The sequence below is a fragment of the Rhinolophus ferrumequinum genome, chromosome 9 (assembly GCF_004115265.2).
Source record: "Rhinolophus ferrumequinum isolate MPI-CBG mRhiFer1 chromosome 9, mRhiFer1_v1.p, whole genome shotgun sequence".
NCBI lineage: Eukaryota > Metazoa > Chordata > Mammalia > Chiroptera > Rhinolophidae > Rhinolophus > Rhinolophus ferrumequinum.
Genome location: NC_046292.1, coordinates 3,987,207 through 4,009,309, shown reverse-complemented (window position 1 = coordinate 4,009,309; position 22,103 = coordinate 3,987,207). Strand labels below are relative to the sequence as shown.

The 22,103-nt window shown below is 47.3% G+C and overlaps 1 protein-coding gene across 2 annotated transcripts; it reads left to right on the top strand.

Moving 5' to 3' along the window:
- The first annotated feature begins 4,529 nt into the window (after positions 1 to 4,529).
- On the top strand, positions 4,530 to 20,846 carry NOL9 (nucleolar protein 9). Of its 2 annotated transcripts, none has more exons than XM_033115047.1 (12): positions 4,530 to 4,924; positions 5,715 to 5,934; positions 6,315 to 6,442; positions 8,374 to 8,509; positions 8,615 to 8,708; positions 9,244 to 9,341; positions 14,297 to 14,458; positions 14,673 to 14,970; positions 15,331 to 15,442; positions 17,163 to 17,340; positions 18,658 to 18,791; positions 19,415 to 20,846. In XM_033115047.1, exons 1-12 carry the CDS (start codon positions 4,547 to 4,549, stop codon positions 19,562 to 19,564), a joined length of 2,088 nt encoding a protein of 695 aa, XP_032970938.1. In that variant the 5' UTR covers positions 4,530 to 4,546; the 3' UTR covers positions 19,565 to 20,846. The 2 variants fall into 2 exon arrangements, with proteins under 2 accessions (XP_032970938.1, XP_032970937.1); XM_033115046.1 differs by having other exon boundaries at positions 8,612 to 8,708.
- The last annotated feature ends 1,257 nt before the right edge of the window (positions 20,847 to 22,103 follow it).

Genomic DNA, 22,103 nt, shown 5'->3' with positions numbered 1-22,103 from the left:
TTAGCTCCTCACCCTCGCCCAGAGAGGAAGCGCAACCAAGACGCATATGTCACCTCCTCTTATTTGGCAGCCGGGAGTCCGGGCTGGGCTCCTCCGTGTCCTTACATTTCCCAAGCCAAGAGTGAGGAGTCCAGGCCCTGCGCGCCCCCCTCGACCTTCGCCCCTCAGGGCTGGGGAGGCTTCCAGTCCACTCCACCCCGGTTTGGCCCTGCCCGACCCAATGGTCTGGTGGAGCCACCCAATGGTCAGGCGGAGCCGCAGCTCCTGGTTAGCCCCAAATGAGGGCCTGGAAGGGCAACGTGCTGAGATCTGGGCCGCACGGTATCACCTAGCACTTGGGTAAAAAAGAACCGCGAAGCCGCCACTACAGCTGCTCAGCCTGGCCAACACGTTGACAGCCGGCAGGTACTTGCCCTGGTAGACACTGGCAGTGGTGAGGTAGGCGATCCAGGAGTTGAGGAGCAGGCTGAGGGTGACACATTTGGCCTTTAGTTCTCTGGCAGGTCCTTGCCCCCATAGCTGCAGGCAAAGGCGCTGACTGAGAGACCACTGTAGGTGAAAGGTAGTATCAATTCCAGTGACTTGGCCTCTGTGCCATCAAGCACTACCAGCTGAGGAAAGTGCTGGTATTCCCTAGTGGGCAGGGGGGTCCACACCACAAGCCAAGTTAGACAGATAAATAGCTGGGCCACTGAGCTGATCACTACAAACAGGCCAACTCCATGGTTTTGGACCCAGGCATTGTGGAAGGTGGATACCTTGGCAGAAAACTTGAAGATGAAGACCAGTTGGAAGGAGTGGATTGTCAGGCAGGACAGGAAGACGCCAAACCGAGAGCAAAGAGACTTTGGCACAGCAAGCACGTGGGCAGTGTGGGCTCCCCAAAGAAGCCATAGAGGCCACAACGGCCCTGCCCGGGAGCCCAGCATGAGGAAGTAAAGCCTGCTCCCAGCCAACCTCACCACGGGGGTGTCTAAGTGCCAGGCAACAGACCAGCAGTCCAAGCCGTCAGTAGGAGCAGCAGCGCTTTGTCCCCAGGAGCACCCAAGAGATGGGCGCATGCCAAGCCTGGCTTCCCTCAGGCACCCACTCTTTTTGCCAGCTGTGGAGGTCTGAAAGGGAAGGCAGAAAGGGCTCCTGGAGCCAGGTAATCAGAGAAGGAAAAGGGAGAAAGGCCATGCAAGCCTACAGGTGTTGCAGAACTGTACCACAGGAGCTTGGTTCTGCCGGGCACAGTAAGACTAGTGGGGCCCAAGGCCAAGTGTTTCCTCAAGGTGCCTATGTGAATTACAGATTCTGGAGATATACAGATAAGTTTTGTATGGCTCACGATCCCAGAAGGGGTTGGTTTGCAAATCAAGAGGCCCCTAGGGAGGGCCTTAGCCTGGTAGCTCTGCCCACATGCCAGTTAGGCTATGGTCAAAGGGAGCAACCAGCCCCAAAGAAAAGGCATTTTCATCTCTCCAGCACTTCCACTAACCAAATCTACCTCCTGAGCTGCTGCTCTGAGTTTTCTGAGTTGACTCTGAGGACAGAAGAGATGCATAGTAAAAGGAAAGAATGTGGCCCCTGAAGTCCAGCTCTGAGCCAAGCCCTAGCTACCTCAATTTCTTTTCTGATCTCGACCTTGAATCTCTGGGTGGAGCATGCTCTTTTTTTGTCTGCTATAGACACACTAGTATCTGCATTTGGACCAAGTTGCTTGAGGTGCCAGCATCTTTGGCATAAACAGTAGAAGGACTTTATACAGATGGCATGGGAGGGTACAATGAGAACATAGCCTCATCCATTTGGATCATTTAGGATAAGATTGAATCCGTAGGGAGTTGGGTTGGGAGCTCTCTAATAAAGGGCAAAGCTACGCCTGATGCTTTCAACTGGTTATTTCTTTCTGCTTGATCAGAATTTAGTCTGGTGGCAGATATCCAACAACCCGTACCTAACTATCAGCAACTATTATAAACTCCTGTAGCAGAGAAACCTGCTGTACTGGTCAGGGTTCTACAGAAAAACACAACCAATAGGAAACACACAGCGAAAGAGGTTTATCTTAAGGAACTGGCTCACATGTTTTTGGGGGCTGGCAAGCCTGAAGTTTGCAGGGCAGGCTGGAAATCCCCACAAAGTTGATGTTGCAGTTTTGAGTCCAGAGGCAAAATTCCTTCCTTTCCTGGGGACCTCAATCTTTCCTCTTAAGGTCTTCAACTGATTGGACGAGGCCCACCCACATTATGGAGGGTTACCTGCTTTACTCAGTCTATTGATTTAAAGGTAAACCACATCTAGAAATACCTTCACAGCAATATCTAACTGGTGTTTGATCAAACAACTGGACACCATGCTCTAGCCATACTGACCATAAAATTAACCACCACACCTGCTTAACCTTATTTAATTCGTGCTTCTTCCCAGACACTTGTGAATGTGGTGATAGCCTGTGTTCCTCGTTGCCTACTTTGGGAACTGCTGGCTGGACCCCAACAGGGGTGTGCTGGGGACATGACTCAGCCCTGCCTGAAGAGAGTACTAGCCCAGTCTGCTTTCCAGCCTCTCTGCTTGTTAGAAGAATCTTCCGTCATTTCTATCACTTCTGTCCTTAAGTCACTCGGAGGAAGCTCAGTGCCTCCTGCCCATGCCAGCCCTTCATTTATCTGAAGCCAGTTTTCATGTCTCTCTCCCCCAGATCTTCTCTTCTCCGGCTCCATTTGTAGCACTTTGGGCCAGTCCTCAGGAGCCAGGCTTTCTAGAACCTTCCTCCTAGGCTGGCTGTCAGGTGTACTTCATGTTTAGGGCATCCTGCTGCTGACCCCTGATGGCTTCCTCTAGCCTCCCAAAACTATGATTTGCACAGACCCCAAGCACCTAGCTTCTTTCCAAGAATAGCAGTGCTTTCTCCCCCTAGACTGTCGACTTCATGAAGGCACCAACCTAGGTTATCTTTGCTGAGCTCCTGAAGCATCTACTGCTATCTGTCTGCTATGTGTCTGCACTTCCCTCCCTGTGGAGAAGCTCCCCTGCATTTGGCGGACCAAGGAGTTTGAACTTGGGGAGGAGTGGGGAGGAGATGGAAAAGGAGAAAGGCCACACTTGCTTAATCCTTGCCATCTAGTTATGTCACAAAGCCAGGAAATAACTGGAATGGAATTATAACACAAAGCACTCTCTAATAGCCAGGACAAAAGAATGTATTACAAAGTGGAAACTGGACCGAAATGCCAGGCAAGGCCCAGCCAGAGCTTGAAGGTGGTGACAATAGGTTGAGAAGGGGCTTCAGGCAGTACAGTTGGCAACCTTAGAGGCAGAAACAGCAAGGCCCTGGCTGAGGAGGACAGGCAGAGGACCCTGGAGGCACAAGTCCCACTAAATAACCATTCTGCTGAGCTCTCATTCACCTGTCCCAGAGGGTCGCTGTGGGGCTGTATCTCACCACCAGACAGTAAAGTGTGGAGAGGGACAGGCCTGAAATGGGGTAATCCTCAGGGAGGCTGAATCAGGAAAGGACTCCATGTTGGAGTCCAGCTGAAAGTCCAGCAGCAGGAAAGGGAAAGCTACAGGACAACCAGGTGAGCCACCCAGCGTAATATGCTAACCAATCCTGTGCCCCGCACGGCCGAGCTGCGCCCTCTGACCAGGTCAGGCTGTTTAAATAGAGTAGATGGTAGCGGCCCACATGCTTCCCAACTTCATGCCTAGGAAAGGGGTGGGACTGGAACCCAGTTGTCAGAACCAGGCTGTCTGCCTTGGCTTCTGGGTCCACTGTCCTACTCAGGAACTGGGCAGGGGGAACGCACAGATGCAAACCAGGCAGCCCCCACCGATCCTTCCTCTGGACAGTTCTGTCCTTGCTCTGCTGCCTGCAGCTTCACCTGGCTCACAAAGGGAGCCCTGGCATTTTTTTGGAGAGGGGGTTTGGGGGACAGAGGGAGGCAGGACCACAGCCTCTCTGGGGGCCCTGAGGGACAGGGTGTGGAGGGTTGCTAGCAGGGATCTGCCGGTTTTAGAACCTTTCACCTGGGCCTCAGTTTACCAAATGAGACATAGCTTTGAATGGACCTCCCCGCGAGTCAGTTTTCTGACACTTAATTTCTGAGTGAATCATCGTAGTTTTGCCTTGTTATCCCGGGTTGCTCCCTACCGCCCAAAGGCAACAGCATGCAGAAGGTATGCGAATAAACGGGTTTTGTTTAAACCGCTAATCCTGGAGCTTTTTCTGCAGGACAAAAAACCATGCCAGTGAATTTCCGGAGAGGTGTCCCTGGACTTGAGCTGAAGTATCAGGCTTTCCCTCTAGAGGAGGCCGGGGTGGGCTTTTGCATAATAGAAATGAAGCCCTCGGTGGGACCGCCGGGTCTGTGGCCACCGAAGCGCCGCCCTCAGAGTCCCCGAGGGCGGACGGGAGCCTCCGAGCCGGCAGCAAGAGGCACGGCTGCGCAGCCTGGACCGCCGGCAGAGGGCGCCCACGGCTCCCAGCCGGTTCCTTTCGGCTCCGAGGGGCGGAGCGGCGGGATCTCGCGAGATTCTCGCGCGCTTGGAGCCAGTGGCCATCATGGCGGATTCGCTGCTACTGCTGCGCAAGCGGGGGTCCATGCGCTCCACATGGATGCGAGCCCGCAAGGCCCGGCCCCAGCTCATCCTCAGCCGCCGGCCCCGCCGCCGGCTCCGGACTCTGCTGCGCTGGTGCGGCCGAAGGCGCCTGCGGAGGCGGCTGCTGCAGGCCCAGGCGGCCGGCGCGGACTGGCGGGAGAGCGGTTGCCTGGTGACGAGCGCGGCAGCGGCCGGGAGGACCAAGACCGCGGCCCCCAGCGCGGCCCCTAGGTATACCCCGGACGAGGTCTCCGCGCCGAGTTGCTTCACGAACCTCCCCGTCCGGCTATTGCGGCCGGTGGGCCCCGGCCGCGCGTTGCTACTGCTGCCGCTCGAACAGGTGGGTCGCGCGGGGAGAGTCCGGAGGGTAGAGAGGGAGAGATGGAGACGCGGCCCCGGTGGTTTCAGGCCGGGAGAAGACCGTGTCCCTTTCTCGTTCTCCGGCCGCGAGTCGAGCGCATTCCTCGTGGCGGTGGTGCTGAGCAGAGGGTAACAACGAAGCTGATGAGGAAATCTAGGGACTCGAATAGTAACGATAACGATAATAGGTCGCGTTTACTGGGTGCTTAGTAATGCCAGGTTCTGCGTGTTCTAGCGTTTTCTGTGTGAACCCATTTAATACTCCCAGCTCACATGATGTCATTAATGCTAATTGCCATGAATTGTTACAGAGGAAGGAACTGAGGTCTAGCTTAGGTAACTTGCAGAAGGTAAGGAGCCAGAGCTAGGACTCACACCCAGGCAGTCTGCTTGCAGAGCCCCTGCTCTTTACTTGGATTCCGGTCTGGGAGGTCCCCCTCCAATACTGGAGGGAAGTGAAAACCCAGGAACGCAGGGACTTGGCAGGCAGTGGGCCTTTTAAGGACAGGGAGCCATGAGAACAGAGCCCAGCTCATGGGACCCCCATGTTCTTCATGTGTCAGTGTTTCCCAGCTGTGTCTGTAGTTGCCATGGGCTATGATCTTAGGTCAAAAGTATGAAGTACCCAATAGTCACCTAGTACAGTGTATTGTTATTTAGAAATCTGCCACCTTTAACTACGTGAATAGCACTTAAGGTTTTAGAAAATTGCAGTCATTAGTAACAGAATCCGTAATGTTATTTCTTCCTTTTTTCTCTCTCTCTGTTAGTGTTTTACTTTCAGCGGGATCTGCCGTGTGACGTGCCTTTACGGCCAGGTGCAGGTGTTTGGTTTTACCATTAGCCAAGGCCAGCCTTCCCGAGATGTCTTCTCGACCTATACCCATTCTCGCCTCACTATCCGTGCCGTTCCTTTCTCGATGCCTGAGAAAAGCAAGAAGGAGATGAAAAGGGAAGCCCGAACTTTGCTCAGATCTCATCTTAACCAGGGTAATGAAAAGACTGGGTAATTTATTGAGGATGTACTATAACAAGGCTAATAATTTTGAGATGCATACTGTGGCCTAGACATTGTATTCTTTACTGTATCTATTTAAACCCTCACAAGGGTTCTCAGAGGGAAACCCTGTGTTCACCATTTTGCAGGTGAATAAAGTTGCCCTAGGCCACACAAGCTAGTATGTGGAAAACTTGGATTGACCTCTCCTCCCGGGTGTGTTCCTGTATGCAGTGTGGCCTCCTGAAAAAGACTCTCAAACGCAATTCCTACTCTCCAAAAGTTTACAGTTTAGCTGAGAAATGGTAGTGCAAAAGGGCATAGAATTGAATGGAGTTACTATTTCTAAGGTAGTTTGTTTTCTTCTTTATAGATGATAGATGTTGGGTGATGAAGAATTTTTCTCCTCTGTGTTCCATTGTGCTGCTGGAAAATCTGAAAACCTCTACTGTGAACTTCATAATCAGCCATCCAGGTTTATCTTACATCTTTGTACAAGAGGTAAAACAGGTTTCATAAAACAGAGTTCTGCTAATTGCTTCCACCAGCAGTCATTTCAAATGACTACGTAGGATGCTCCCTTGGAAGAGCAGTCTCTCCCCTTGTGCTGTAGGTCATACAGAGTGTAATTCATGTGTACAGGAAAAATAGTCAGTATAGAAAGCTATGTCAGCCGGCCCGGTGGCTCAGGTGGTTGGACCGCCATAACACCAAGGTCGCCGGTTCAATTCCCACATGGGCCAGTGAGCTGCGCCCTCTACAGCTAAGATTGTGAACAATGGCTCTCCCTGGAGCTGGGCTGCTATGAGCAGCCAGAGGTGGGCGTGGGCTGCCGTGTGCTGCCAGGAGTGGCCGGCAGCCAGCGTGAGTGGCCGGCAGCTAGCGTGAGCCACAGGCAGCCTGGTGAGAGCTGCTGTGAGTGGCCGATCGATGACTAGCAACAGACTGCCTCAGCGGGGGGTGGGGAGGATAGGGGGAGCGCAAGGCTCATAATACCAGCGTGGGCCAGGGAGCTGTGTCCTACGCAACTAGATTGAGAAGTAAGGGCTTGAACCGGAGTGGGGGTGGAGGCCGAAGAAAGGGAAAAAAAAAAGAAAGCTATGTCATGAAAAGTGTTAGTTTCATTCCCCAGCGAAAGGCACCAATGGGTAAATGCCTTTTGGCATATTTTAAATCATATCTTCATATCTTGATTTATTAACTTGAGCCAGTGTAAGTTTTTTCTAAATTGAATGAGTAATACTTACACTTTCTCTCGTCTCTTTTCTCACCTCTAAATTTTGCTGGCCATGTTATTTCGTAGTCATGTCATTACTATAATTGTTTCCTGTGAGCCAGTAAATTCAGTCTAATGCATAGGATTATTGGACAGACTATATAGGTGGGAGGTATTAAGAAGAATCAAGGACTCACACCAGGCTTTTTGGGCTAAACGCCAAGGTGCATGGAGTTGTCATTAACTGAGATGAGGCAGCTGTAGGAGGAGCTACAGATGCGTTAACTTTGAGATGCCTGTGAGATGTGCAGTGGGAGATGTGGAGAGTCGAGTTCAGAGAAGAGGTTGGAAATGTAAATTTGGGAGCTTTCGGCTCCAGCGGAGAGATCCAAAGGCCTTGAGGTGGGATAATAACACCAAGGGAGTTGATAACATATAAAAACAGGAAGGTTCAAGATCTGAGCCTGAGACGCTCCCAAGAATAGGTCTAGATGGGGGAGCAGCAAAGAGACCAATGTCAAAACTCTGAAGGCCTGCTGCATTGTCTTATAGAATCCAGAGTTGGTGGTAGGAAGTCTCAGTGCCAGGTTGATTCCTTTTATGATGCTTTTATCCTTGGGCTTGATGAATTGCGTGAGGCTGTGATCCTGGGTGGGTCTCTTCCCTGATCAGCTTCCTTACAGTGGCCGCATTCCATCTGAACCTCACCTGCTTCCGCTGGGACTGAGCTCTTCCATTCCTTGGGTTGCTTTCTGTTGGTTTCCTGGTACTTCTGCTAGAACACCACTGGGTTTTGTGGACCTGTTTTTCACATCCATTCAACTCTGTCTGCATATATTCTTGTCTTTTTGCTTTGTTTTCAGAAATTGCTTTGATTTTATTCCAAATCATCAACCTGCTCTGCAACTTTGCTCCTCTATTGCGTTGTTCTTGTGGCAATCACTTACATTTCCACACATTTTCTTTGGAGCGCCCTGCAGAGATGCTGGCAGCTTGGAAGTAAACATAAGCTGTGGAAACAGACATGGATGACTTTAGGAAGAGAGTGACAAGATGTACTGAAGGGTTGGATTGGGGTCCGGGGAGGGTGACAAAATGGGAGGGATCAAATTTATCTTTTGTATCTCACAACTGTATGAGGTTTATTAATTTAGAATGAGATAAAAAGGGGGCATTTGTTTTTACCTTTTCTAAAGGTTTACATTGTTCATTTCAGAGCCCGACTTTCCAGATTAACTCCGAATATTTTGCCTTGAGGTCTGTTGGCATTAAAAAAGAGAAAAAAAAAAATGCCCTTCATTTTACTGAGAGTGTTCTTTCCGCCCTGGAAGAGTTAGTCAACGATTCTTGTGGTGAGTGACACATACTGATAAATTCAAGTGCTATCTGTCAGAGCCTCGGAGGAGTCCTAAGGAAGATGCTAATGCCAGTGTCAATGTTTGTTTCACCCCCAGAAGAAGTAGATGGCTGTCCTGTCATTCTGATTTGTGGAGCTCAGGACGTTGGAAAGTCAACGTTCAATAGATACCTGATTAACCAGTTACTGAACAGGTGAGAGTGGTTTTATTCTTGTTTTGATGTATTGCTAGATTTGGGACGTGGGGTAGGAGTTTTGACTTACAAAACTGGGTGGGGATGCCCCTCGACTTCTAAGTAGAGACTATTTACAGCTCTGTGCCACGCTGCTCAGCTGAGGGGTGGTATCGTCTGTTACACTTTTGGAGGGAGGGGACAGTGCTTTTGGGGGGTACTGACCTTGCCTCCCAGGGAGCTTTCGAGAGGAGTCAGTTGGCCTCAGAATCTGTATTTGTCCGTATCCAGAGATTCAGAGTCGGGCTAAATCCTGCTGTCTTTGAAAGATAACATTTCAGGAAAGACGAGCTTGTGCCGTGTGATCACTGTGACTGTGCCCACATCACATTTTCTCTTCAAAAAACATTTAAAAAAAAAAATATATTGCTTGAGCATTTCACCTAAAAGCTTGCGTGGGGTACATTATGACTGTATCCCATACAGTGTTTAAGATCTGATTTACCCTTTCGTCATCGTAAAGCTGGTTAAGGTTTTCTTTCTTTTAAATTTTTAGTATTTCCTGCGTTGACTATTTGGAATGTGATCTGGGACAGACAGAATTTACTCCACCGGGTTGCATTTCTTTACTTAATATTACAGAGCCAGTTCTAGGTATGTATTATGTATTTCTTAAATGTTTTGGTGTTCTGAAATGCAACAGTAGTGATACTTAATGAAAAATTCAAAGAATATAAAATATAAAAAGTGAACGTTCTCCTACCAAACTCATGGTCTTCCTATAGTTGTTTCTCTAGCCTCCAAAATTTAAGAAAAGAAAAAAAAAACTGTGATATTTTTGTAGGGTTCCATGGAGCTACTGTCCATGTTGTTACATGTAAATTAGAAGCACACCTCCAATGTTAACATTTTTTAACCCTATACAGTGCTTTAAACTGGGAAGTTAACATTGATATAATACTATTAAGTCGTTTATAGATTTTATTCAAAAGTGACCAGTTATCCTTCTAATGCCCTTTTTCTGGTTCAAAATCCAAACCAGAATCTCACATTGCTTTTTCTTTTTCAGGGGAAAATATGCCACACATGATATTTATCATTTTAACCATTCATATGTGAACAATTCAGTGGCATTCAATACATTCCCAATGTTGTAGAACTATTATCTATAGACAGAACTTTCCATCATCCCAAACAGCTGCTGTGCAGCAGTCACCCTTATCTGTGGGGGACACTTCCCAAGCCCCGTAATGGATGCCTGAAACCCAGGATGTACCGAACCCTGTGTATACTACTTTTGCTATACACACGTACATACCTTTGGTAAAGTTTACAGATTCTCTTCGGTATATTCCAATTGCCAGTATCATTACTCTTGGTGCTTTGGGGTCATTATTAAGTAAAATAGGGGTGACTTGAACGCAAGCACTGCGATACCACAACACGCGATCTGATACCTGACTAATGGGTGGGTATCTTATGCAGCGTGGATACGGTGGACAACGGGTGATTCGTGGGACCGAGTGAAATTTCATCACGCTACTCAGAACAGTGTGCAATTTAAAACATGAATTGTTTTTTGTTTTTGTTTTTTTTTTAATATAAATTTTATTGGGGAGTATTGGGTAACAGTGTGTTTCTCCAGGGCTCATCAGCTCCAAGTCGTTGTCCTTCAGTCTAGTTGTAGAGGGTGCAGCTCAGCTGCCAAGACCAGTCGCCGTTTTCAGTCTTTAGTTGCAGGAGGCACAGCCCACCATCCCATTCGGGAATTGAACCCGCAACCTTGTTGTTGAGAGCTCGCGCTCTAACCAGCTGAGCCATCCGGCAGCCCCTCCGGAAGCTCAGCAGCAGCTCATTGTTTTCAGTCTTAGTTGCAGGGGGCACAGCTCACTGGCCCATGTGGGAATCGCACCGGCAACCCTGTTCAGAGCTCGCACTCTAACCAACTGAGCCATCCAGCCACCCCTGAATTGTTTATTTCTGGAATTTTTCATTGAATATTTTTGGACCACAGTTGACTGCGGTAACTGAAATCAGAGAAAGTGAAACCACAGATGAGGGGGGCTGCTTTATCAATAAACAATAATTCCTCCCTTCCAGTTTCCCTCCAGGCCCAGGAACCTCTGTCCTACTCTCTGTCCCTGTGACTTTGCCTGCTCTAGGTACCACATAGAAGTGAAATCCTACCATAGTTGTCCTTCTGTGTCTGGCTTCTTTCACCAAGCATAATGTAGGCAGCTTGGAAGTAAACATAAGGTGAAACATAGCATATATGAAAATTTCATTCTTTTTATGGCGGAGTATTATTCCGTTGTATGGATATATCACATTTTGTTTATCCATTCAACTGCTAATGAACCCTTGCGTGGTTTCTGCTTTGTGGCTATTCTGATGGTGTTTCTCTGCAGTGTGTGCAAGTATCTATTCATGTCCCTGCTGCCAGTTTTTTCAGAGCAGAATTGCTGGCTCGTTTAGTTGTTCCGTGTTTAACCTTTTGAGAAACTGCCAAACTTTCTCACAGTAGCTGTACCGTTTACATTCCCATCAGAAATGTACAAAGGTTCTAATTTCTCCACGTCGTCACCAATACTTGTTATTTTTGATTATAGCCATTCTATTCGATGTGAAGTGATGCCTCATTTTGGTTAATTTGCATTTCTCTAATGACTGATGATATTGAACATCTTTTCATGTGCTTATTGGCCATTTGTATGTTTGCTTTGGAGAAATGTCTATTTAGAGCCTTCGCCCATTTTTGAATTGGGTTATTTGTTTTTGTTGAGTTTCAGGAGTTCTTTATATGTATTTTAAATCCCTTATCAGATACACGATTTGCAGATATTTTCTCCCATTCTGGGGGTTTGTGTCTTCATTTTCGTTTTTTTTTTTTCTTTAAAGATTTTATTGTGGAAGGGGAACAGGACTTTATTGGGGAACAGTATGTATTTCCAGGACTTTTTTCCAATTCAAGTTGTTGTCCTTTCAATCTTAGTTGTGGAGGACGCAGCTCAGCTCCAGTTGCAGGTCCAGTTACAGTTGCCAGTTGCCAGGGGCGCAGCCGACCATCCCTTGCGGGAGTCGAACCGGCAACCTTGTGGTTGAGAGGACGCGCTCCAACCAACTGAGCCATCCGGGAGCTCTGCGGCAGCTCAGCTCAAGGTGCCGTGTTCAATCTTAGTTGCAGGGGGCAGAGCCCACCATCCCTTGCGGGACTCGAGGAGTTGAACCAGCAACCTTGTGGTTGAGAGTCCACTGGCCCATGTGGGAATCGAACCGGCAGCCTTCGGAGTTAGGAGCACAGAGCTCCAACCGCCTGAGCCACTGGGCCGGCCCGTGTCTTCATTTTCTTGATGATACCCTTTGATGCACAAACATTCTTAATTTTTATAAAGTCAATTTATTTTTTCTTTTATTGTGTTGTCAGTGTCATACCCATGAAGTTGTTGCCAAATCCAGTGCCATAAAGATTTTCTGTAATGTTTTCTTCTGAGAGTTTTGTAAGTTTTAGCTCTAACACTTAGGTCTTTGATTCCTCCCTCCCCAGCAGAGAAGGATTTATTTGTCAGGTAGTCCAGACAAGGAGACCAGAGAAGAAACTCAAATCAGTCTCCCTGATCCAGGGTTTGGGGAGGGTTTTTAAGGGGTTAGAGGAACAAGTATGTGGAAGCACTGGCTGGTGGGCAAGTTTAGAGGATCTTGGCCACTTAGGTAAGGGGCTTCTGTACCTGATCTTCCTGGACGATGGACCGTTTGCTCCTGAAAGGGTCCGGTCTTCAAGTTCTGGTTATGTCTCAGTCCTTTGTTTCCTGGGGTGGGTGGTGAGATGACTTTGTTTCCGGGTGCAGCTGGATGTCACAGTCCTCTCTTCAGTGCATGACTTGAGGTTTTGGTCTGTTGTGTCTGATTTGATTCATTTTTGAATAAATTTTTCTGTATGATATAAGAAAAGGTTCATTCTGTTACTTGCGGATATCCAGTTTTCCAGTCACCATTTGTTGAAAAGACTGTCCTTTCCTCGTTAAGTGATCTTGGCACCTTTGTCAAAAATCATTTGACCATACGAGTATATGCAAGGGTGTTTTCCTGGGCTCTCTATTTCATAGCTCTATTTGTCCTTATGGCAGTACCACCTCTCTTAATTACTGTAGCTTGTAAGTTCAAAGTTGATTCCTCCAGCTTTATTGCTTTTATTGGGGCCTTTCAGGACCCCTTGCAAGGCCATATCAATTTGAGAATTGGCTTTTCGATTTCTGCGCAAAAGACTTAGAATTTTGATAGGGATCGTGTTGAATCTGTCTGTAGATGGTTTTGGGTAGTACGGACATCTTCATAGTAAGTCTTCTTGTCCATGAACACGGGATGTCTTTCCAATGTCTTAGGTCCTTTTTAGTTTCTTTCAGCAGTGTTGTGTGGTTTTTGGTATCTAAGTCTTTTCCCCTTCCTGGTTAGATTTATTCCTAAGATTTAATTATTTTAGCTGTTATTATAAATGGAATTCTTTCCTAATTTCCTTTTCAGATTGTTCATTACTTGTGTGTAGAAACCTAACTGATTTTTGTGTCGATCTTACACCCTGCAATTTGCTGAATTCCTTTATTAGCTCTAGTGGCCTTCCTGAAAATTCTTTGGGATTTTTTAATATATAAGATCATGTCAGCTGCAAATAGAGATAGTTTTACCTCTTCCTTTCCAATATGGATGCCTTTTATTTCTTTTTCTTGTCTAATAGCTCTGGCCAGACCTCTAGTACAATGTAGAGTAGAAGGAAACATCCTTTTTTTCTTGTTTCTGATCTTAGAGGGAAAGCATCCAGTCTTTCACCATTGAGTATGATATTGACTGTGGGTTTTTCATAGTCTCTCTTTGTCAGCTTCAAGAAGTTGCCTTCTGTTCCTGGTTTGTGTAATAATTTTATCCTGAAAGGATGTTGGATTTTGTCAAGTGCTTTTTTCGTATCTGTTGAGATAATTGTGTGATTTTTGTTTAGTTGACTTTTAGAAGAAGCAGATGGTAAATTAGGTTGCTAGGTATGTTAGGGATTTAACACTTTTTGTCAGTAAGAATTCTTAAAATATTTGCATTGTTTTAACAGCTTTATCAAAAATAATTAAGCTTAGCTCTTTACCTTGTTTCATTGTTCCTTTTTTTTTTAATTTTCTCTAGTCCATGTAACTTTCCCCCTGTTTTTTTTAATCCCTTAATATTTCAGTGGGTATTTCTAAACACAAGGACATTCTGCTACATAATCAATACAGCCACAAAAGTCAGGATAGTAGCATTGCTGCAGTACTGTTACTCGAATTTTGTCCATTGTCCCAATCATCCGTATAGGCCCAGTGTATTGTAATAAATCTTTAGTCTCCTTCAATCTGAAACAGTTCGTCCAGCTTTTCTTATCTTTTATGCCCTTGACGATGTTGAAGAGCACATTTATAGAATGTCTCTCATGATTAGACTTAGAAGTGATGCTCTACTTCCAGAAAGGGGAGTACATTTATCCTGGTGGTAGGATGGTCTCAGATTCCTGCGGATCTTTGTTAGTGATGATGGCTGACCTCGCCACCTTTTAAATAGTCATGGATTCATTGCTCTTATCTCTGTCTCCTTAGGACCACCTTTCACCCACCAGAGGACACCACAGAAAATGGTATATTATGGGAAACCTACTTGTAAAAACGACTATGAGAATTACATTGAGATAATAAAGTATGTGTTCAGTTCCTACAAGAGAGAGTCCCCTCTTATCATCAACACAATGGGCTGGGTGACAGGTAAGCCCACAGGGGTCCACCAGCAGGACAGCACGGGCAGTGTAAATCAGCTTTTGGCTTTTAGGCATCAGTGCTGGAGCCCAGTTTTTAGAAGATTTCTCCTTATTGATCGTTTCTTTGTCAGATTAAGTATACCAGTTTCTTGTAGGAACGTTGTTTTTGTTTTGTTTGTTTTTTTGTGCTCTAACTGCTAATGTGATCTTCTTCCTCCCAGACAAAGGGCTTTTGCTTCTCATTGATCTGATCCGACTGCTGTCTCCCAGTCACGTTGTTCAGTTCAGTTCTGGCCGAAGTAAATACATGCCAAACCTCACTCCTGACTATGTAGATGACATGGACGGCTTGTACACAAAGAGCAAGTCGAAAATCAGACACAGGGGTTTCCATCTGCCAGAATTTGCGGAGTATTTTGAATTTGCTGATGAAGAAAAAGAGAGTCCAGTTTTATTTACTGGACATAAGCTGATGTGTGTCAAGTCAGACTTCGCATTTAGAAAAACTCCAAGAAATAGGTAAATACACCATCATGGCTCGAGAATGCATTGTTCTTCATTTTAACAAGACCTTCTGCCCTGAATTCTTTAGAAGGAATAAGTCCTCAACTTTTCAAATCTGTCACAGCTATGTATGAAGGAGATCAGTTATTTTCCCAGTGGAATGATCCAGAAGTGGCCTCCAGCTCTGGTCGCCAGGGGCTTTGACTAGCAGGAGTCTTTCCGCTTCATGTTTTTTCACTGGGTTTATAGAAAGGCAGGATTTGCAGATACTAAGGTTGAACCTAATCTGTGTAATGGCACATGTACTCTGTTCTCAGTGGGCGGTGGACCTGTAAGGTTAAATGTCTCCTCACCTCGTTCTGATTTACTTTGCAGAGACTCACATAACAAAATTCTTCGTGACTTGGCGGTGTTAGGTTACCTTGGCCAGTTGCATCCCCCAGTGCCGAAACCACTTTATCCCTTACAAAGTCTGACACCCTATCAGGTAACCCGAGCCTGTGGCTGGGATCATCTTTATTTTGTTTATTTAGCAAACATTTCTGTGGCTTCCTGTGTACCGAGTGCTCCTCTAACTACTATAACTGCTCATTTAATCATCAGAACAAGTCAGTGGTGTAGGTCCTCTAACTGTCCCCATTTGGCAGATGGGAGGCCGAGTAATCCAGTGGCAGTGACAGCTGGCATCAGACCCAGGCAATCTGCCTCCAGGGTCCTGCTCTTAACTGCTGTGCTGTGCTGTGCGGGGCACGACTGGGTCCACGCTGGTCAAGAAGGTTCTGTTGACTCCCGGAGGTGGCCCTGGGATTAAAGCCCGCAGTCTGGCTCCAGCACTTCTGCTTCCTAGCTGCTTGTGATTCAGATTGTCATCGGTAGAATGGGGGCAGTACCAGACCTGGCTGTGCGGGTCAGCAGGTGTTCAACAGGCAGGACGTGGTGCCTAGACCCTAGAGAGCACTGTCAAAACATTTCACGTTATTGTCAAAAGTAGATTCTAGCACCAGAATACTTACATCTTGGGATCCAAGCTCTTCGTTATTTGGGGTTGAAACCCCCTTGATATTAGGATTCTGGATGATGAAAATAAAAGAGCAACAGGTAGCATTTCTTAAGTGCTGACTCTGCTGTGCCCCGTTCTAAGCCTTTGTTTACTCCTTTACTCATAACGGCCCTGTTCTCCGCATTGTACAAATGATAGAACTGAGGCTGGGGGCATTGAGTCAGTGGGCCCAAAGGGGCGTAGTCAAAGTCTGGCCTGGGACTGGAGCCCAGGCTCCCCGACTCGGAGTATTCACCTGCTGTATGGCCTTGCAGACAAGCCCTGGCTGTGTGCCAGGGGCTCTGCTAAGCACCTTACGTGACTTGGCTTGGTGACCTTGCGGCAGCCCTGTGAGGGCGATGCTAGTATAGCTCGGAAACCTGGGCAGTCAGGTGGAAACACAGGCCTGAGAACATGCACGGCAGGAGCAGTGGATCCAGACAGCAAGGTTGTGTCTCCCAAGCCTAATGGTGAGATGGGCTCCAGGCTTTTGAGTCGTCTCCACCAGACAATCTCAGGCAGTTTGTTTAATGGAGTTTTGCTTACTTAGAGATACTCATAACTGGATTTAAAAGTTACCTGCCAGTAATTGAAACTGCCTTTTATTATTTCAAATTTGTTTTTGAAATCTAAGTAATACACAACAAAATACTTTTCGACTTTAAGAGTTTGGAATTACCCAGAAAGTTACATGTTAAAGGTCGTTATTTATCCTGTGCTCCAGGAGTGTGATCCCTTTTTCTCAATTCAATATGTTTCGTTAGGTAAGGAGTGGAAGCTTTCTCTCACGGAATGGACTTTGACGTTCTTTTCATTAGGAGACCTCTCGGAGAATGGGGTTTTCACAGTCTCCCTGGACTGTAACTCATTAAGGATTGTCTCCAAACTTGTGTCCTGAGTGTTTCTTTCGACAAGAACATTCAAGCATTAGGTTTAGGTTTCCAGCAGGTGTTGACTGTATACAAGAACTTTGTGTAAATTTCTTAGGTTCTCTATATTAAAGCAGTAAAACACTAACCACATGCTGGGTTGTGCTTCCATTCTGTTGAGATGCTTTTCAGTAGGCAGTTCAGCAAATAGAATGTTAGATGACTGGCTAATCGGCTGATAAAAATTCAAAGTGTCTTTTAAGTGGAATTAATAGAGGAAGACGTGCATTGTTTTCCAGGTCCCTTTCAATGCCGTTGCACTCCGCATTACACACGCCGATGTCGCTCCCACCCACATACTGTGTGCTGTGAACGCCAGCTGGGTGGGTCTCTGCAGGATCCTGGATGATGTCAGAGGACATGCACATGGGCCCATCCTGCTGGCCCAGACTCCAATCTGCGATTGTCTGGGGTTTGGTGAGTGACAGTAAAGCATGTCTGCAGGCCTGAAATCGATCTATTTCTTCAGCTGTAGACGGCTGGTCTTGACCTCAGAGCTATCTCAGTTGGAGCGGTCAGAGAGCTTCTCTGTCTTCAGGACGGTGGGCCTCGGGCTGGAGGGCAGGAAGGAAGCAGCTCTTTCCCTGCTTCTCCTGCCCGCTCTTCTAAATCTAGGATTCCTAAGAGACTGGTCACGGCCTTCTTACTTGCCAGGTTTTCTCTAGGCCATCTCACCCACTGCCAGGGCTCTAAAGCCATCTGTATGCTGACTCCCCATAGGCTCTCTGTAGCCCAACCATGTGTGTGAGTTCCAAACCTGTGTTACCCGTGTACTTCTCTGCTTGGCTATCCCAGTGGTATCTAGGATTTAGGTCCAAAAGTGGGGTCCTGATGGGTCCATACACCCAGATGTTCTCCCCAAGTTCCCTCCTCCCACCCCACACCATCTCCTATTCCCTTGGGTCCTTTGAATGGGCCTTCAAAGATCCACTCTGGTGTTCGGGCCACACCCATGGGTCCTCCTTGGAACTTCCTTGCCTTCGTTCTCCACATCCAACCCACTAGCAGGTCAGGTAGCTTGGGTTTCCAAAATATGTCAGCCCTCCGTCTCATCGCCTCACCGTGCCGGTCTGAGCCGCCACCATTTCTGCACTGGACCCTGGAGAATCTCCTTCACTAGACTCCCCACACTCAGGAGTGATCCGAGCACAAACGGTTTTGTCACATCCTGGCGTTTCCTGTAGCACAGGGCCAGCATCTGCACTGGGCCTTGCAGTGCCAGCAGCTTTGTCCCTGCCTCCGTCACCCAGCCCAGCTCATATGATTGTCCCCTTGGCTCACTGAGGTCCATAAACGTCAGTGAATGGACCAATGTGACCCCAATCAGCAACATCCTTAAATACTAAAATACACATTTCTGGTTTATACAATACTGTACTTGTGAAAAGCATTCCCTTAGGAATTGTGTCACTTCACACAGACCATAAAGAAAGAATTGGTGATGAGAAAGGTTGAGTCAGGCCTGTGTCTTTTTCCCTGGGGGCTTTTTCCTGGCCTGTGCGTGCCTTAGGTGAGACAGTCAAGCACTTTCACATAAAGACCGCTCTGGTGCCTCACTCCCGAACAGGAAGGTACCAAGTCTCAAGGGCTCATATACTCCGTGTCTTGGTACTTTGTATTTTCAAAGCAAACCCCAGTTGAAATGGAAACTCTTATTTGAAAAGCCATTCTGCAATTCAGAGTCGGGGGAAGGTTTGATGTCTTCCAGAAAGGGTGATTTTTGTGTGTCTTCAGGAATCTGTAGAGGGATTGATGTGGAGAAGAGACTTTACCACATCCTCACCCCTGTGCCCCCGGAAGAGCTAAGAAACGTGAATTGTCTGCTGGTCGGAGCCATTTCCGTCCCACACTGTGTCTTTAAGAACCAGGTGAGTATGGCTCCCAGGGACAGCCCTGGAGGTAGATGGCCATGCACATAGGAGAGAGAGAGGACCTGAAATTGGGGCAAGAGTCACGGGACAGGTTATTGTTTGGGGAACTTACACTTTGTCTTAGAACTGGAATGAGGCAAGGCGGAGTGTCAGCATGGTGCATGAGGCAAGGCCATGAGTCAGTGTCACTCGTGGTCAGGAGCCCTGTGGGAGACCATTGTCCCAGTAGGAGGCCTCCCCAGGATTATACCTCCCTGAGGACGATCTTCAGGTGCACCCATGGGAAGGTCATGTTGGCCAAGGGCACCCGTGTGGTCCCAGAGCCAAACTGCAGGCCTGGGAGTGGCCCGGGAGGCCGTGGGCGTTCCTCCGCCCTCTTGTTTGAGAGAGAAACACCCACCCTCACTTCTCGTGCTCTCCGGTGCATTGAATTGGACAGAAAGGAGGCAGTCCTACCTTTGTGCCTGAGCTGGTGCTTCAAGTGGGCCCTTTGAGGGAAGGGGAGCCTAGGCTCTGAAGAGAGAGGAATGCACTGACTCACTTTTGACACTGTCTTCTGGGGAAGAAAGATTTGGCTGGATTTGCAGTGTTTTCATGTATTCTCTGTGTTTCCATTTCAGCACGGGCCTGAAGGGATGATACCTTACATCACGACAGATTATAATTTTAAACTTCCTGGAGCATCAGGGAAAATTGGATTAAGAGAAACTGAGGAAACATGTAAAGAGAAACTGCACCCAAGACCTAAATTCTATCGAAAAACAAACTGATGTTTTTAATAAGGGAAGGTACTTTTGTACCAGAAAGCTTGACTTTGTCTCCAGCCTGACATCAGCAGACGGCACCCTTACGTAGCAAACAGTGTCCTATAAAACTTGTGGAAGTGTTTATAGTAAATGTAAGTCCCTTCTTAAAGCTACGTGACCCAGAGTTTTGCTTTAGTCTGCTGTATGGTGAATCACACTTGATGTTTTAGTTTTTAAAGGGAGAGAAAACGTCACGGAAAAGGTGCTCCATTAAAACAGGATACAATCGATTCCGTAAAAAGTTCTCTGAGGACCTGGTTGGTGGAATCGGGATAAAAATGGGGAGCTTGGGGCCACAGAAATGGACCCAGGAGGCAGGATGGCTGGCTAGCAGGGTTGTAAGTCTAACAGGATGTAGAGACACGCCTTGGTTCTTGCCCAGTGATGGCAGAATGGGCGGGGAGACCCCAGCGGTGGGTCATTCTCATCCCTGATCATGTGATGCTACCCAAGTTCTCTCCGTTCCTGTGATCAAGTGTTAAAGATATGTTTGGTCTTCAAAGTTAATCGAAGTTTAATAGGAGGAAGTTTGGGCTCCTTCATTTTTTTTTTTTTTTTTTTAACCCAATGGGTTTATGATGAAAAAATTGCTCTCAAGTCCAGGAAGCCTCTCCTGGGGCCTCTTTAAAACTGTATTTGTCCTAATTGACTTCTCATCTGGGATTGAAGATCTATCCTGGGCTGCGCCGGAAACTCAGCTGTGTGGAAGGACTGGCAGAGCAGTTCCCCTGAAAAAGGCCTGCTCTTGCCCTTAGGTGGCTGGACCTGAACTTGTACCTGTGGACAGCTGTGCCATTTAGCGCTTTCTCCTAGGGGTACCGGAGGCTGGTGATGATGTCATTCTCCCAGATGGCTCTGGGAAAACAACGGAAATCTATTCGTCTTCTCCCTGGTGGTCGTGACTCTGTATCCTCCACGGTTGGAAGCGGTTTGGGGAAATCAGTCTGGGTCATACTATTTCTGCATCTGAGATGGTGAGAGAGTTCCTAAGGCAGCATCTCAAACTGGTACTGTGAATTGCAGCATCCTAGCAAATCATGAAGGCTGCTTATGAGAATGTGGGTTTTAACACCTATATTCATTTAAAGTATCTCGTAGACCCACAGACTTACAGATTCGCACAGGACCCCTTGGCACCCTCTAGGGCGATTTTGACACCCTAGGGACCACTTAATGTCTAACTTCCTAGGTGCCTCTTATTTATATCTAAATTTAGCTCATACATGTTTTTCTATCTTGGTCTTGCAAAGGACCATCCGCCACTGTCACCTTTTTGTCTCCTTCCCCAGTTCCTGTATCTTTATAATAATATTCACTATAGGTCATTAGCAGCAAGTCTCAGAATGAAAGTGCTGCCCTGTCATTTGCATTTTCATTAAATCCAGGCTGGCCTTTCGCCTAATTTCCTGCTGGCTCTTAAGGATGATCTTCAGTCCTCAACTGTAAAGAAAACAAACGTCGCCACTAGAGGGAGCTGTCAGCCATTGGTCAGATGGCCAGACGGGCTACAATTGGCCAAGAAGCCTGTACCGGCCTTTCTCGGGATGCGGAGATCCTGGTCACGTGGCTCTGGTTGGCGCCAGGTGTGCTGGCCAGAGTGCAACATGCTGTGCACCTGGCATGTGTCTTTGATCATCAGTGTCGATGGCTTGGGCTTGTTACTTCTGTAGTTTCGTGGTCCAGGATGAGCAGTAAGGCGTTTCTGCATTGGCGCTATTCTTAATCATTTGTGTGTGATTTCCTTAGTACAGGCTTATTTTAAGAAAACTAAAGAAATATATGACTTAAAACGTGAAACCTTTAGTCCCAGATTTTGTGATTCTTAGTTCTTTTAAAGAGATCCATTTATAAGAAAGGTAGATACGAAAATAAAGGACAAGATGCTCAAGTTCTAGGGTTCATTTTATTTTGTAAACAGGCAGTTTTTCTCTCCCTCCTCTCCTCCATTAGGCCGAGGGGCAGGAATCAGTGTGCCCTGTGGGGCCCTGGCCAGGAAACTGAAGGTTTGAGAAAACGGACAGTTGAGCTGGCCTTTCAAGTGCTTTGGATTATGCGTTTTAAGAACTCGAAATCTGGCAGTGGCCTGTGGGAGAGGACAGCCGAGGTGGTGGGGCCCCAGGCTGGGCTGAGGGCCCCCACCTTCGCCCCTGGGACTCCGCTGATGGCTGGTTACTTACCCACCAAGTGACAGGAGTACAGGGTGCCTTTTGTTGTACCAGATGGTGAGTTTTCACAAAATTGCCTGGTAGATTTTTCTTTTTATTATTTTTAGATTTAGATGTGACAGTGTGGTGGGTAAGACAGCAGGCTTTGCTGTTAGAGCTCTGAGTTCAGATCCTGGCTAGCGGTGTAGTTCCGAGGGAGACAGCCCGTTCCCTTTAAGGTGGGATGGAAGCTCTCCTCTCGAGGTCCCCGTGTGAGTGTGCGTGAGGCACGGCTGTAGGGGCAGAGCAGTAACCCTCAGTGTGCAGCCGGTCTCTGGTTAGACTGTAAACTCCTACAA

Bases quoted from the DNA above. Each gene is read 5' to 3' on its own strand.
- NOL9 (XM_033115046.1), top strand. From the start codon at position 4,547: ATGGCGGATTCGCTGCTACTGCTGCGCAAGCGGGGGTCCATGCGCTCC. The intron at 6,443-8,373 runs GTAAAACAGGTT...TGTTCATTTCAG, and splicing joins CTTACATCTTTGTACAAGAG to AGCCCGACTTTCCAGATTAA. The intron at 17,341-18,657 runs GTGAGTGACAGT...GTGTGTCTTCAG, and splicing joins CTGCGATTGTCTGGGGTTTG to GAATCTGTAGAGGGATTGAT.